The following is a 15,255-nucleotide window of genomic DNA, read 5'->3' on the forward strand; positions in this document are numbered from 1 at the left end:
TGACAGAGTTCAAGGTGTTGACTTGGCCTCTAAATTCCCCAGATTTCAATCCAATTGAGCATCTGTTGGATGTGCTGGACAAACAAGTCCAATGCATGGGGGCCCCACTTCGCAATTTACTAACGTTTGTGCCAGATACCACAGCACACCTTCAGAGGTCTTGTGGAGCCCATGCCTCGATGGGTCAGAGCTGTTTTGGTCACACAAGGAGGACCTAAACAATATTAGGCAGGTAGTTTTAATGTTATGGCTGATCAGTGAAGATAATTAGGGAAGGCAAGGCCCCCAGATTTCCTACGTCTTTGAAGAATCTTTGAAGAATTTCTCATATGAGGGACTCACAAGCTTTTAATGGCTTTGTCTTTCAACATTGAAATAAAAACAGAAATTTAGGAAGAATATTCATTTTTACACTTTGACTCTACCTGCTAAAGTAAGAGGGAGACTGTTCCACTGATGAAAACTGGTATTCATTTTAGTAATTAGTGGGATAAAATTGGCATCGTGAATAGAAGACACTGTGTCAGTAATGTTGACACCCAAATACCTAAAAGCCCCAAGGGCAAGATGGAAAGGAATACTTGATTGAGCTAACTGTGAGGCTGCAGTGTTAAGTGGAAAACATTCTTTTCTGAAAATTTAACTTTTAGAAAAAGATAAGAAATAAGAAAAAGAGACAAATTTTTGTGAAATGGATTCAGTTACCTGAATTGAAGACAGAAGATGACTAAGATGTAAGAGAAGATCATCAGCATATAGGGAAACACTATTCTCAATACCGTAACAAATGATACTATTAATCTGTGGTGAGGCTTTAAGGGGCTCCAATGCACAGGCAAAGAGCAATGCCGATAACGGGCACCCCGTTGAGTGCCCTGACACAATGAAAAAATAAGGAGAATACATGGCATTAGTACAGACACTGGCTTGTATGGATGTATAAAGTAATTGTTCCAGGAAGTTGAAGTGTTACCCAATCCAAATTTACCCAGGACAGAAAATAAGTAGTCCCACTCAATGCACTCAAAGTCCTTTTCCTTTTCCTTCAGGATCATGAGCAGAGATTTTCTTTCTCCACACTTTGATCTGTCCATCACTTTGGTAGGGGTTAATCTTAGTTCCACAACTTTTGTAGGTCATCTCTGTATTTTTCTTTATCTCTACATGTAATATATATATGTATATATATGTGTGTGTGTGTGTGTGTGTGTGTGTGTGTGTGTGTGTGTATGTGTATACAGTGGATGTAAAAAGTCTACACACCCCTGGTAAAATGGCAGGTTTTTGTGAAGTAAAAAAATCAAACTAAAATAAATCAGGTCAGAACCTTTTCCACCCTCAATGTGAAATTATACCATATAAAAATTAAGTGAAAAACAATCAAAGATTTTAGGGAAAAATAGGAAAAATAAAATAAAAAAAAGTTACAATAACTTGGTTGCATAAGTGTTCACACCCTTTTATAATTGGGGATGTGGCTGTGTTCAAAATGAATCAATCACATTCAATCTCATGTTCAAAAGTAATTAATCATACAGCTGTCATCAATGAAATTATTCTGATTAGCCCCAAATTAAGACCCACTGTTTCTGTAGGATTTTCTTGATATCTTCTTGGTTTCATCTGACTGCTGAAGCCACGGTCAAGGCGAAGCATGGTGGTGGCAGCATCATGTTTTATGGCTGCTTTCTTCAGCCAGAACTGGGGCTTTTAACAAGATGGAGGGAATCATGAATAGCTGCAAATGCCAGCCAATTTTAGTGCAATACATTCAGGCATCTGCTAGTAAGCTGAAAAGGAATTTCACTTTTCAACATGATGATGACCCAAAGCATACAACAAGGTCAACAAAGGAATGGCTTAACCAAAAGATATGCAGTGTTTTTGAAAGGCCTAGCCAGAGCCCAGACATCCAACTGAAAATCTGTGGGGTGACCTGAAGTGAGCTGTGTACAGGAGATACTCTCAAATTTGATGGTGATGGAATGTTTTTGGAGGAAAGAGTGGGAAAATATTGCGAAGTCAAGCAATGCCACGCTTATAGACTCTTACTCAAAAAGACTGAGTGATGCAATAAAATCAAAAGGTGCCTCAACTAAGTATTAATTTGGGGGTGTGCACACTTCTGCAATTAGATTATTGTACGTTTCTCAATTTTTCTTTTGTTTTTTTTTCCCTAAAAAAATTTTCTGATTGTTTTTCACTTTATTTGTATACTTTGCAATTTCACATTAACGGTGCCAAAAGCAGGAATTAGCAGGAACTTTAAATGTTGCCATGAGTTCGCTTTAATAGATGATAGGGCAGTCTCAATTTAATTTTCACCCTTCCCTGTGTATCCATGATGTCTCATGATTTACTAATGAATCCAGAGCTGGGAAGAGGAAGCCCTAGAGCAAGCAGTGTGATTGAAACAATGCACTTGTGATTAGATGGCAAAATAAAGGCAGATGAGGCCCATCTGTTTTTTTTTTTTTTTTTGTGCTATGATACACTATATGGCCAAAGGTTTGTGGACACCTGATCACATGACATGTGCATGTTGAACATCCCATTCCAGATTTAGTCCCAATTTGCTGTTATCCTCCACTCCTCTGGGAAGGCTTTCCACTACATTTTCTCAGACGATCTCAATGGGATTTGCCCATTGAGCCACAAAAGCATTAGTGAGGTCAGGTACTGATGTTGGATGAGGAGGCCTGGGGTGCAGTAGGCGTTCCAGTTCATCCCATAGGTGTTCAGTGGGGTTGAGGTCAGGGCTCTGTACAGGCCACTCGAGTTCTACCACTCCAACCTTGGCAAAACATGTCTTCATGTGATAATGACAGTGTGCACAGGGGCATTGTCATGCTGGAACAGGTTTGTGCCCAGATTAGTTCCAGTGAAGGGAAATTGTAATGTTATAGCCTACAAAGGCATTCTATACAATTGTGTGCTCCCAAATTTGTGGCACCAGTTTGGTGAAGAACCACATATGGGTGTGATGGTCAGGTGTCCACAAACTTTTGGCCATATAGTGTATATTGTTACACCCATGTTTTTAGTGAAATTGTCTTATTAAGGAAATGTTTAGTGGTTATGGATAAAGAAGAGCAAGATCTTCCAATAGAAACCAACCCTCTGGGAGTACACTGGTGGCTGTTGTAGACTATACAATAATTTTACATAGCACTTAAACCCAATTAGATATTATAACAGATTAAATACTTAGTGCTTTTGGCAGGCTAAAACTGCTCACATCTTACTTGTGGTCCTGCTCCTGCTGGGCAGACATGAAACTTCTTTTTTTGCAGTTACAGTTGCTATCTCTGTCATCTACTCAACTCTAGCACTAAATTACTTGAGTGGCCTTTATTGCTATTTATTACAGCTCGTCAACTGCAGCTCTCCTTTACATTCTTCCTGTGGTATACTCACATTCCAACATAATTTACACACGCACACACACACACACAAACACACACTCTGCAGCTTTCTGACCCTAGATTTAAAGTTATTTATACAACCTAGCAGGGGCTATAAACCTAGGAGGGGCTACTTAACATGCCCATTTGCTCACTCGTAGTCCACTCTCTGTCCTCTGACCTGCCACTCTCTTCTCCACTTTCCTCTCTTCCTCTTATGGAAATTGTAAAGTACAAGTGTATGTTCTGTTTTTGTAGGATGAGAATGAGAGCAGTGCATCCAGTTGGAGCGCCTCTGAGAAGAGTGTGTCTAAACCTCGACGAGTCCAGCAGAGTTCCCCTGACCCTGACTTACCCCCAGGTGAGTTGTGTCTTCAGGGCCAGAGTGTTGGCTCTTATCAGACAGACACTTGTTACACAAACACAAAACCATCTTGTGTGTCTTCTTCTGGGCAGTCGGATTTGTTTAGTCAGTTAAGGAATCTCTGTAGGGTTGAGCAGGATTTAAGTCTGATGTCTTCTTTTTCTTTTTTTCTTTCTTTTTTTGATTAAATAAAATCAGATCTGTAAGACTACACACACACACACATCATGCACATTATAAGCATAGCTTTTAAGATATACCACAGTACTTAATAATATTAATGTTGTGTCTTTTATCGCTTAGTAAAAATAAGTTTGTGTGAAGCCTACTTTTCAGATTATATTAATATTGATCTTTTTTTTATAGGATGTCTGGCACAAATCCACACAGCCTTGATATGAAACAGTATTTTATACTTTTTAAACTGATATTCAGCTAGGAAATTTCTGTAGAATGTTTCATTAACCTGCAAGGAAGTAGAATCATTGGCAAAGTCACATTCTACCGGCTGGAGCAGACCTGCTCTGCTTAGTACTTTTTGCTAACTAGTGTCAGTGAACACACAGACAAATATTAATAACCATCTGTTGAAGTGACACCATCTGCAGGATCATGACAGAATGACAAACTGTAAGTGTTCATTCAGTCCATAGCTTGTTCAGTAGAGCAGTTAAGTGAATGAGGTTATTGTGTGTCTAGGGAGGATCAGCTTGCATGAGCCTAAATGGGATAACATCCCACCAGACACCTCTCTTAGACACATTCCCTCTCTTTGTCCCATGAGCCCATGACCTGAGAGTTTGCAGTTCACCTCACAAACACAAAAAATGAGGAGGATAAGTTGTGTGTATATGTAATATTTTGTGTTATAATACACTATATGGACAAGAGTTTGTGGTCAGCTGTCTGTAACACTCATATGTGCTGTTATAATTTTGCTGTTATTATAACCTCTACTCTTATGGGAAGGCTTTCCACTATCTTTTGGAGTGTGGCTGTGGAGATTAACCTATTCAGCCACAAGAGTGTTTGTGAAGTCAGGCACTGATGTCGGGCGAGGAGGCCTGAGGCGCAGTTGGTGTTCCAGTTCATCCCAAAGGGAAATTGTAATGCTACAGCATACAAAGACATTCTATACAATTAGGGCTCAGGAAATGTTGAAACAGAGTAGGACAACGATATGCAGGATGATGCTTATATGATGATGATAGGATTCTATATATCAGACATATCAGACATCAGCAGTTTTACATGCTCTAAGAAATAACTGACTTTCTGGATGAGACTTTTGGTAAATCGGTTGAGGTTAATGATTTTTTTTTTTTTTCCAAATGTTGTTAAATTCATAGTAACTATGATGAACTAGACCAAAAAAAAAAAAAGAGATACCAATTAAAAAAACATTTAGCGAAGTCACGGGAGGGAAAAGACTCTCCTAAAAGAAAGCACAAATGAAGATGGCACACTAGGTGTTTTCCTTTTTCTGCACTGCTGTCCTTACTGTTTTTCCTTTCTCCTTCCAGTCCCTTCAGTGGGGAAGTTGAGAATAGGGTCTTTAAATGTCAAGGTGGGAGGGACAGAAATAAAAGAGCCATGGTAGGAGAATTTGTCCAACAGAAAAATATTGATGGAATTTTCCTACAGGGAAAATCACAGTGATAAGGCCAGAGTGGGCAATGTGGTAGGAAGGGAAGTCTTTTCTTAGTCATGGTTCTAATGTCAGTGCTGGGGTGGCAATACTTTTTAACATAAGGCTAGTTGCAACCAACACACAGATAACAGAACTAGAACAGAGCAGGGTTCTAATGGTGCAGGCAGAAATAAGGGGGACAGAGTTCACCTTTGTAAATGTTTATGCCCTCAATAGTAGTAGTGATGGGGTACAGCTCTTTTACAAACTGAAGAATGCACTACAACAGATCAGCAGTAAATCTTTAGTGGTAATGGGAGGGATCTGGAACTGCACTACGAACTTCATTTTAGACAGGAATGGGGAGGAACTGCACCCACACATTTCTACCTCCACACATCAACCCATCAGTCAGTGTGACTTGATGTGTGAAGGGAGAAAAATCAGGGCATAAAACAATACAAATGGGTTAAAGTTAGTGACACCAGGATTACTGCAGCGAGACTGGACAGGTTTTACATCACAAAAAACAAGAAAAAAGTAGAGTTTTTAAAGCAGCCATGTTCTCCACTGATTTTTCAGATCATCATCATCTAGTCATAACAGCATTAATGATGTCTGACACTAAAAAGCAAGGATTTTACAAAGCTGCTTTGAAATGAGGGGTTTTGTGAAATTTGGAGCTTTCTGGGAGGGGTGAAGAAAAAGAAAAGGGGATTTAACAGTTTAATTTAACAGTTTAATTTAACAATTTAACAGGATTTAGCAGAGCACATCCATCAGCCTTATTAGGCTAAAGTAGCCCTAATAAGATCTTACATGTCTAATATTAAGGACATGGGTTCTCCCAGTGCCCTTTTCTTCAATCTCCGAAGGAAAATAAAACACCAGAACCAGATGCTGTCGTACTCTTTCTGCCACCAATCCCTTATATCATATTTATATATTTTTCCTTTCCTACCTATATAGAAGTAAATTCTGGGTTATGTAAATTCTATTTTTATGTCATGGACAGTCGAAAAAAGCATTTCACTGCACGTCATACTGTTTATGATTGTGTATGTGCCCAGTAAAATTTGAATTTGCTGCATCTCAGACGATCTGATGGAATCATAACAGCAGAGGCTTCTAAAATGAGGAGACCAGCTACAGACTTCTACAAAGACTTCTACATTGCTGAGGACTGCAACCCATCATTTAGGGAGAAGGGAGCTGCCCAAACTGACAGGAGAAATAGAGCAGTGTGCTGGATGCAGGTCTTGAACTGTGGGTAGTTTGGCTATATCAAACTGCTGTGCAGACTTAGAGCTGATTCTTATCAAGAATCAGGACAATGTTCAAGCTTTAACCCATAACCTAAGTGTCTATGCAGGAGCTTTTTCAGCACGTGTCAACTGGTACAAGTGTGAGAGCTTTTTTAGCAGGACAGTGGCAGGGACAAGGACCTCCCATTTTACCAGTCAGTCTCCAGTGGGGAAAAGCTGGACTGAAGTATTGGAGTGTTTTTAGGAACAGCAGATTTTCAAGCAATAACTGGGAAGGAGTAGTGGAGAAGATGTGTGCCAAGTTGTCTCAGTGTACCTGGGTCCTTCCCCAGCTGTCCTATAGTGGGAGAGTACTGGTCACTAACAACCGGATTGTGGCATCTTTTGATTGTCCTTGAACCACCAGAGACACTAATCAGGGAAGTTCAGAAGAGGATTGTGAAATTTTTCTACATAGGACAGCACTTGTGCTTCGGGACTGTATCTGCTGCTATGAGAGTTGGGTCAGGGCCTAATCGACCTGTCTGTCGGGTCAAAACCTTCCAACTTCAGATGGCACAGAGGCTGCTGTATGTAGAAGGGCTGGCGTGAGCCTTACTCTAATGCATAGAGGACTTGAGGTTGAACAGACACGTGGCACACATTGACTCCACTAGAGGCAGAAAATGTCTCTTGTGTTCCAGGGACGAAGCTCTAGACCACCTTTTTATGCTGTAGAAGGCTGAGCAGACTGTTCTCACAGCTCGGAGCCTGGTGTCGAGGGTCTGGAGTCACATGGACAGAAAACCTGTATGTGTTTGGGCAAAAGTATAAAGTTTCACAGTGGAAGTCTGTTGTTTTACTAAACTTTCTATTAGGCCAAGCTCGCAAAAAAACAAAATGCAGGGGTGGGAGGCACTCAGGGTGCTGATAAGATGTTCACAACTCTAGTGAAAGTCAGACTCAAAGTTTGAATTTGCTTTTTTTTTTTTTTTTTTCTAATAAAAGATGACCAGACTTCTGGAAAAGGATTACCAGAATTCTGTGGGCAGAATTTTATGGGCATGTAAGGAGGTTTTATGTACTGTAGAAAAGAAGAATTAAGTTTGGTTTTTTACTAATAAAAATAATATTTAAAGAGTATTATTTTTAGTGGTGTTTTTTTCCCCCTACTTTATATATATATATTGTACTGTGCAAAAGTTTTAGGCACATGTGGAAAAAATGTAAAGTGAGGATGCTTTCGAACGTATGAATTTTAATTCTTTGTATTTATCAATTAACAACATACAAGATGTGTAAACAGAAGAAAAGCTTTAATCTAAACAATATTTGGAGTGACCACCCTTTGTCTTTAACATAGCATCAGTTCTCCTAGGTATACTTTTTCTCTTCCCTAAAGAACTCAGCAGGTATGTTGTTCCACACAATGGAGATCTAACCACAGTCTTTCTGTGGACTTTCTTTTCAACTGATTCAGTTGCTTCTGTCTCTTCATGTAATCCCATCCCATACTGACTCAATGATGTTGAGATCAGGGCTCTGTGGAGACCGAACCATCTCTTCCAAGACTCATTCTTCTTTTTGCTGAAGATAGTTCTTTATGACTTTGGCTGTATGTTTGGGGTTGTTGTCATGCTGCAGAATAACTTTGGGACCCATCAGATGCCTCACTGATGGTATAGCATGATGGATAAGTATCTGCCTGTACTTCTCAGCATTGAGAAGACCATTAATTCTGACCAAATCCCCAACTCCATTTGCAGAAGTGCAGTCCCAAACATACAAGGAACCTCTACCATGCTTCACTGTTGCCTGCAGACACTCATCCTTGTACTGCTCTCTAGCCCTTTTACAAACAAACTGCCTTCAATTAGAGCCAAATATTTCAAATTTTGACTCATCAGTCCAGAGCACCTGCTGCTATCGTGTATAGTTGAGTCATTTGACCTTATTTCCATGTCGGAAGTAGGGCTTTTTGGCCTCAAGTCTTCCATGAAGCCCACTTCTGATTAAAATTCTCCAGACTGTAGATGGGTGTACCAGGTCTTTGCCAGGTCTGAGCTGATGGCGCCACTGGACATCTTCCGATTGCAAAGGGATGTCAGATGTGTCTTTCATCTACTCCACTAAGTTTCCTTGGCCAACCACTGCGTCAGAGGTCCTGTTTCGTTGTGCTTCCGCAGAAGAGCTTGGACAGCACATCTGGAAACACCTGCCTGCCTTGAAGTTTCCGACCTTGCTGATAAAGTAAGACCATGTTGCGTCCTGTTGCTGTGCTCAGTCTTGCCGTGGTGTAAGATATATATATATATATATTTTTTTTTTTAGATTAAACTGTCTTCAGCAACCTCAACATATTAGTAGAGCATGGCTGTTCCTCACCCAGTTTTATTCCTCCTACACAGCTGTTTCTGTTTCAGGTAATGATTGTGCTTGAGTCTATATATTATACAGTTGATCCTTAGCACCTGTTTGGTTTAATGCCTACAAAATCCCTAACTGTGTACAAGTGTATCTAGGAGAATTGATGCAGCTTTAAAGGCAAAGAGTGGTCACCGCAAATATTGATTTGATTAAGGTTTTTCAACAGTTTACACGCTTTGTATGTTGTTAATTGATAAATATAAACTGTTAATATACAGCACTGTCTATATGTATCTCTCTCTCTCTCTCTCTCTCTCTCTCTGTGTGTGTCTCTGCAGGCTATGTACAGAGTCTGATCCGCCGTGTAGTAAATAACTTGAATGTTGTGATCAATAACCTGATTCTGAAGTACGTGGAGGATGACATAGTGCTGTCAGTCAACATCACGTCAGCGGAGTGCTACACAGTGGATGAGCAGTGGGACAGGGCCTTCATGGACATCACCTGTGAGTTTCCAAACGCTGCTTGGTTGTGCATATTTCTATGAAAGGGAGTTAAGTTTAATGACTGTTAGACCTCTTCCATGCATGCTGTCAGTGTGTGAAGCGGTTCCATCATCTCACCGCAAGCTATCACAAATTGTTTAATCATGAAATACCAAGACACAGTCAACACAGAGGGCAGAGTCAACAGAAATGTAGTAGCTCAGCGGTTAAGACGGTGGACTTCTGCTCGGAAGGTCATGAGTTCAAATCCCAGTACTGCCAAGCTGCCTCTGCTGGGCCCTTGAGCAAGGCCCTTAACTCTTGACTGCTCAGTTGTATAAATGAGATAAATGTAAGTCGCTCTGGATAAGGGCGTCTGCCAAATGTAAATCTTAACTAACTAATTTTTATAAGAGATTTGTAAAAATACTGATGTCTTGGTTACTGCCATTAGTAATTTCCTTATGACTAATGTTAAACATAATCTAAGTGAGTTTTATGGTTCAGTAAATGGAGTTGCTTGTGAGTTATCATTGCATTGTGAATTGACCCATTTCCCTTCTAAAGCAGTGGAACAGTTAAACATTTAAAATCTCACTCCTTGCCACATGATTGATAAGCTAGTTCCTACAGTGGTCACTACTGTCTGAACGAACACACACACACACACACACACACACACACACACAGACACACACACACACACACACTGATTTACTGCTGTTCTTTATGTATTGCTCTTTCTTTAAACTCCTTGATCCCATACCCTTTTCTTCTTCTTTCTGCAGCTCCTAAGTTTGTTTTGAGGAAGGTGATAAATTTTTCAGACTGCACAGTGTGTTTGGATAAGCGGAATGCCAGTGGGAAAATTGAGTTTTATCAGGACCCGTTGCTCTACAAGTGCTCCTTCAGAACCCGGCTTCACTTCACCTACCACAACATCAATTACAAAATCCCAGCCATCATCAAAGTAAGATGCATCTCTCTCTTATCCCTTTCCTTCTCATCTTTTCTCCCTCTTCTCTGTGTCCTTAGCAGGACTGTCAGCATTAAACTTTAACACAGTAGTGTGTGTGTGTGTGTGTGTGTGTAATATATATATATATATATATATATATATATATATATATATATATATATATATATATATATATATATATATATATATATATATATATACACACACACATACATATGTGTGTGAGTGTAGGCATGTAGTTCTGTGAAGATGTATACATTTTTATTTGTGCTTGTGTGTGTTTTTCAGATCCACACAATGGTTGAGAGCCTGAAGCTGTCTCTGACGGACCAACAGCTTCCCATGTTTGTGCGGCTGCTGGAGCTCGCAGTGGCTCTATATTACGGGGAGATTAGAGCTCAGAGAGATGGAGAGAGAGAGGAGAGTACCTCTACCACTGAAGTTGTGGTTAACATTCCAGGTTAGTGGATTTACCAAGACTATCCTTAAACCACTTTACTGTTCGTACACTGCGCTTAGGAAGATTACACAATTCACATCATGAAAATTTTCTACTTTAAGCCACATTTAAGCCATGTTCCTGTTTGTTCTACATGTAAAGGGAGACTTCCTGGCCTTATTGCGCAGTGGTTGATCACAGAGCACACACTGCTTTATCTGCTCACTGCTTACACCCCTGCTGCTTTTTACATATGCAGATCCACACACACAGAGCTCATACTTTCGTACTTCATGTAGCAATGTAATGCGCTTAAACATGCTCACACAGCTCATATTTTACACACTTTGTGTCCGATGTTTCAAAACAGCACTACTGAAATGTACACACATGCACCCATCACATCCTCTATATGTGTGATGATGTGTGAGTCCCATATGACTTTACAGACGCAGAACTAGAGTTACTAGAGAACTACAGTTAATTTCACACCTGACAGTCAGGCTGCAGGACTAATATGTTTAAGAAAAGAAAAAATAAAGGAGATCACCACAAACTGACTGCTGGATTACAAGATGTTTATTTGAAATATCATAATTTTCCTTTGCGGAGCCACTGGGTTTCCTCAGTCTTAACCTGGTGGTGTTTTTCTAAAGGGATGTCATTAGCAAGATTAAACATTCCAATATGATGTTATTCTCTCTCCTCCCTTCTCTGCCCAACTCGCCACACCTCTGTGAGTATAGTTTTAACTCTGTTCTGTCTCTCTCCTTCAGCAGGGGTGGTGAGTGAAGGAATGGATACAAATGCATCAGGTCAATACTCAACACCAGATCAATGCATGCAAAATGACAGCGAGGATCAGGGCTGGGTATCGTGGGCCTGGTCCTTCGTCCCGGCCATCATCAACACCGAGGAGGAGGAGGAATATTACGCTGAGATGGAGAACACCGGGAATCCCAGCCCACTACAGTCCTCTCTCAGGGAACCCATAGTCTCTGTAGGGTTCTACTGCACCAAAGCCTCAGTTACATTCAAGGTGAGAGACAAGCAGCCTTTTTGCTTTATATCAGGGCTGGCAAACTCATTTGGGGTTAGGGGCACGTCAGTCAAAATATAACACTAAAGGGGCTGTGCTATTCATTAATAATAAGCACCTTATACATTTTATATTTTATAGGTCTGTTCAAAATGTTATTGGTGACTGGAATATTCATATGGCTATAACGGCTATGTAGCCTTCACTAGCCTTAGCTAGCCTTCACAACAGCATCATTCATCTCAGCACTTTGAGTGAAAACAGGCTGTTTGAATTAACTTCTTCATCTTGTCTCTGTATTTTTGCCCAGTGTACTGGTCATACTTTTTAACCATGATTTTAGTTTTATTGTGCCTTTTAATATTAAATTCTTTTCTTGGGAGCAAGTTAAACAAATGGGTTTTTGGGTTTTTTCCCAGAAGAAATATGATGATGTCCGTTTCTCTTAGAACACTCAGCATTCAGGTGTTTTCAGGTTGTTTGTCTGTCCATCCATCCATCTATCCTTTATTTGTCCAAGAGTCTCTTAGCACGATATCTCAGGAACGAGTGATTGAACGTTTGTAGGATTTATATGGAATTATTACATTGTAACCAGCAGATGAACTGATTAGATTTTGAAACTGATCTAAACAAGGTCAAGGTCACAGCATGTTTCAATGTCTGAAACAGTTTTTCTTCAATAGTTTCTTTCCTGTTTGTCATACAAAGACTTTACCGGTACCATCATGATGAGGAAGATCCATTTTCCTCACTGTCTATAATTTTTGCCATCAGTCCAACCATCTGTCCATCCATTAGTGTGTCTGTTTGTCTGTCTGAGATTCTTTATATTTGAATATTTATAGTATTTATATGAAATGATCATTGTAACCAACAGGGTCAAGGCCACAGTAAGGTCAAATCATTCGTGGTTTGCTTCAGTAGTCTGATCATAACACTGCCTTGCTGAGTTCTAAAATAAAAGCATATTTCTTCTTTAACTAATGATGAATTTGATAAAAAATCAATGGAATAATAAATTTTCTTCAATCATTTTTTATATATATATATATATATATATATATATATATATATATATATATATATATATAAAATAACAAAAATAATTTATAATTATAATAACAAAAATATTTAATTAAAAATATTTCTTTGCAGCATTTCAATCAACTAACACTACTACAGAACTCTGAACTAGGCCTAATTAAATATCAGGTCACTAACTACAATATTACATTACTGACATTTGTCAGATAATCTGTCACAGCATGAGAACATTATTAAATGTTTATGTCAGCTAAATGAGCCACACAGACTAAGGTATGGTGATGCTTCTCTGTACTGGTTACTGGTTCTGCCCACTTTTTTTGCAACTATATGTCTTACCTGCATTTTAAGCCCTGATTTGTTTAATTCCGACCAGACAAATTCACAATAAAGACAACATAAATATCCACCGCCTGTCTCGATAACTGAAACACTCTGATGATTCATTGTGCTTACTGTGTGTGAGTGGAAGGTGAATCATTTTCGATTTGTGGAATCAACTGCAATGTTTTGGGATTGACTCTTAGTTTTCAATGCCTGGAATCAACTCTTTTTTTTGGGATCAACTGAAAGCACACAGTAGGCAAGTAGTTGAATATGAATACATTATTCGTAATACAAATTCTCATATAATACAAATACAGATATGTATTACAGGCTCACTTTGGTTTTTTTTCCTCTCACAGGAATGAGAGGTTTCCACTTTCATGTGGGTGGGGTGCAAACAAGCAGTCATATATGAAGCTCTCGGGTCAAACTGAAAACCATGTTCATTAACATGATGAACTCAGCTTTTTTAGTAACTGGCTGGTGGTTTACTAGTTTGTTCATATTTTGGGGATCCAACTAAATTTGTTAGGCAGGTACAAATAAAAAAAAAAAAAATCCTGTGCTCATCTCTGGTTGAGAGTGGTTACGAACTGGAGTGATGTAGATGAGGCTGAGTAACTGTCACAGCCACAGTTCACACACCATGCTGACACTGCTGACATTTTTACATCTGGGGTTTTTCCAACTGTTTTCCACTGGTTCTGGAAGCATAGCGGTAGTGCTCATTTTTAATAAAATGTTTAATAACAGCTTTCCTGTCCTGTCTTGTGTGGATTTTGTTTAAATCTCCAGAGTTCTCTATGTTAGGACTAGAGTATTTGATGTCTCCTTGTTTGCCTGGTGATGATACTCTAAGTCCCAGACTCTGTTAGCTGATTATTTGTTTAACAATTCTGTTTTTGTGTTACTGATGGGTCTTCCTTTTATTTTCTTTGTTTCTTTAGCTGACAGAGAGCAGTTCTGAGAGCAGCTACTATAGCCCTCAGAAAGTGAAGTCACAGGAGGTACTATGTGTGGAACAGGAAGGTATCACTGTGGAGGTAAAAGACAAATTCAGGGTCATAAATAATTTATTTTAAACTCCTTAGATTAATGGATTAACACTACACCAGTACTGAAATTATACAACTTAACAAGAAAATATTTACTACAAGGAGAACAGAGGCATTGGGGGTGGGTGTGTGTGTGTGTGTGTGTGTGTGTGTGTGTGTGTGTGTGTGTGTGTGTGAGAGAGTGTGTTTGTGTTTGGCGAGGGTCGGGGGTAATCAATCCAATGTGTAGGGGTAATCTAGATAGAAGACTCCAAAGTGCTGTAGCCCTGCAGTTTTAGTGAAGGTCTCCTACAATACGAACAGTGTTTTTTCACTCCCTGTCAATCACAGTGACACTAGCCAGCCAAGGGCATCTGGGAGCTCATGTGTGTGGAGGAGGGTAGATAGCGCTTTCCTCTGAGTGTGTTGCGCTGCCCTGTGACGCAGTACGAGCAGCAGTATGAAACGATGCGGTTAACTAGCTTAACGTGTCTAGGAATAAGCACGTGTTAGCCTGTGGCTGGTGATAGGAATTGAAGGTGAACAAATTGGGGAGAAAATGGGGTTAAAAAGTAAAAATAAAGCCACATTAAGGGTGGGAGCAGTGATGGGGTCAAGAAGTGAAGGCAGGGCTATTCAGCTAGGGAAGTAGTTGACTGTTTAGGCAGCAGCCAGGTCTTTTGGGACTTTTACATATCTGTGCCTTTTACTCTCTTTTAGGCATTGATGATGGGAGAGCTATTTTTTGACTGTCAGATTGGGGTGGTAGGCTGCAGGGCTCTGTGTCTGAAAGGTTTCATGGGAGTGTGGGACTTTGAGAAGACAGGCAGAAAAGAAGAGGTAATGTATGTGTGTGAGTGTAATACGCCGCTAATTTATTTATTTATATTCACATC

The 15,255-nt window shown here is 39.7% G+C and overlaps 1 protein-coding gene across 1 annotated transcript in view; it reads left to right on the top strand.

The window, feature by feature from the left end:
• Positions 1–15,255, top strand: part of LOC113532774 (intermembrane lipid transfer protein VPS13B) — a 162,039-nt gene that overhangs the window by 12,372 nt on the left and 134,412 nt on the right. The window contains 7 exon segments of the mRNA XM_034298179.2: positions 3,663–3,765; positions 9,348–9,515; positions 10,283–10,464; positions 10,762–10,933; positions 11,689–11,951; positions 14,273–14,368; positions 15,080–15,199. Of these exon segments, the coding sequence (XP_034154070.2) occupies positions 3,663–3,765; positions 9,348–9,515; positions 10,283–10,464; positions 10,762–10,933; positions 11,689–11,951; positions 14,273–14,368; positions 15,080–15,199 (1,104 nt within the window).

Source organism: Pangasianodon hypophthalmus, chromosome 22 (assembly GCF_027358585.1).
Source record: "Pangasianodon hypophthalmus isolate fPanHyp1 chromosome 22, fPanHyp1.pri, whole genome shotgun sequence".
NCBI classification, from domain to species: Eukaryota; Metazoa; Chordata; class Actinopteri; order Siluriformes; family Pangasiidae; genus Pangasianodon; species Pangasianodon hypophthalmus.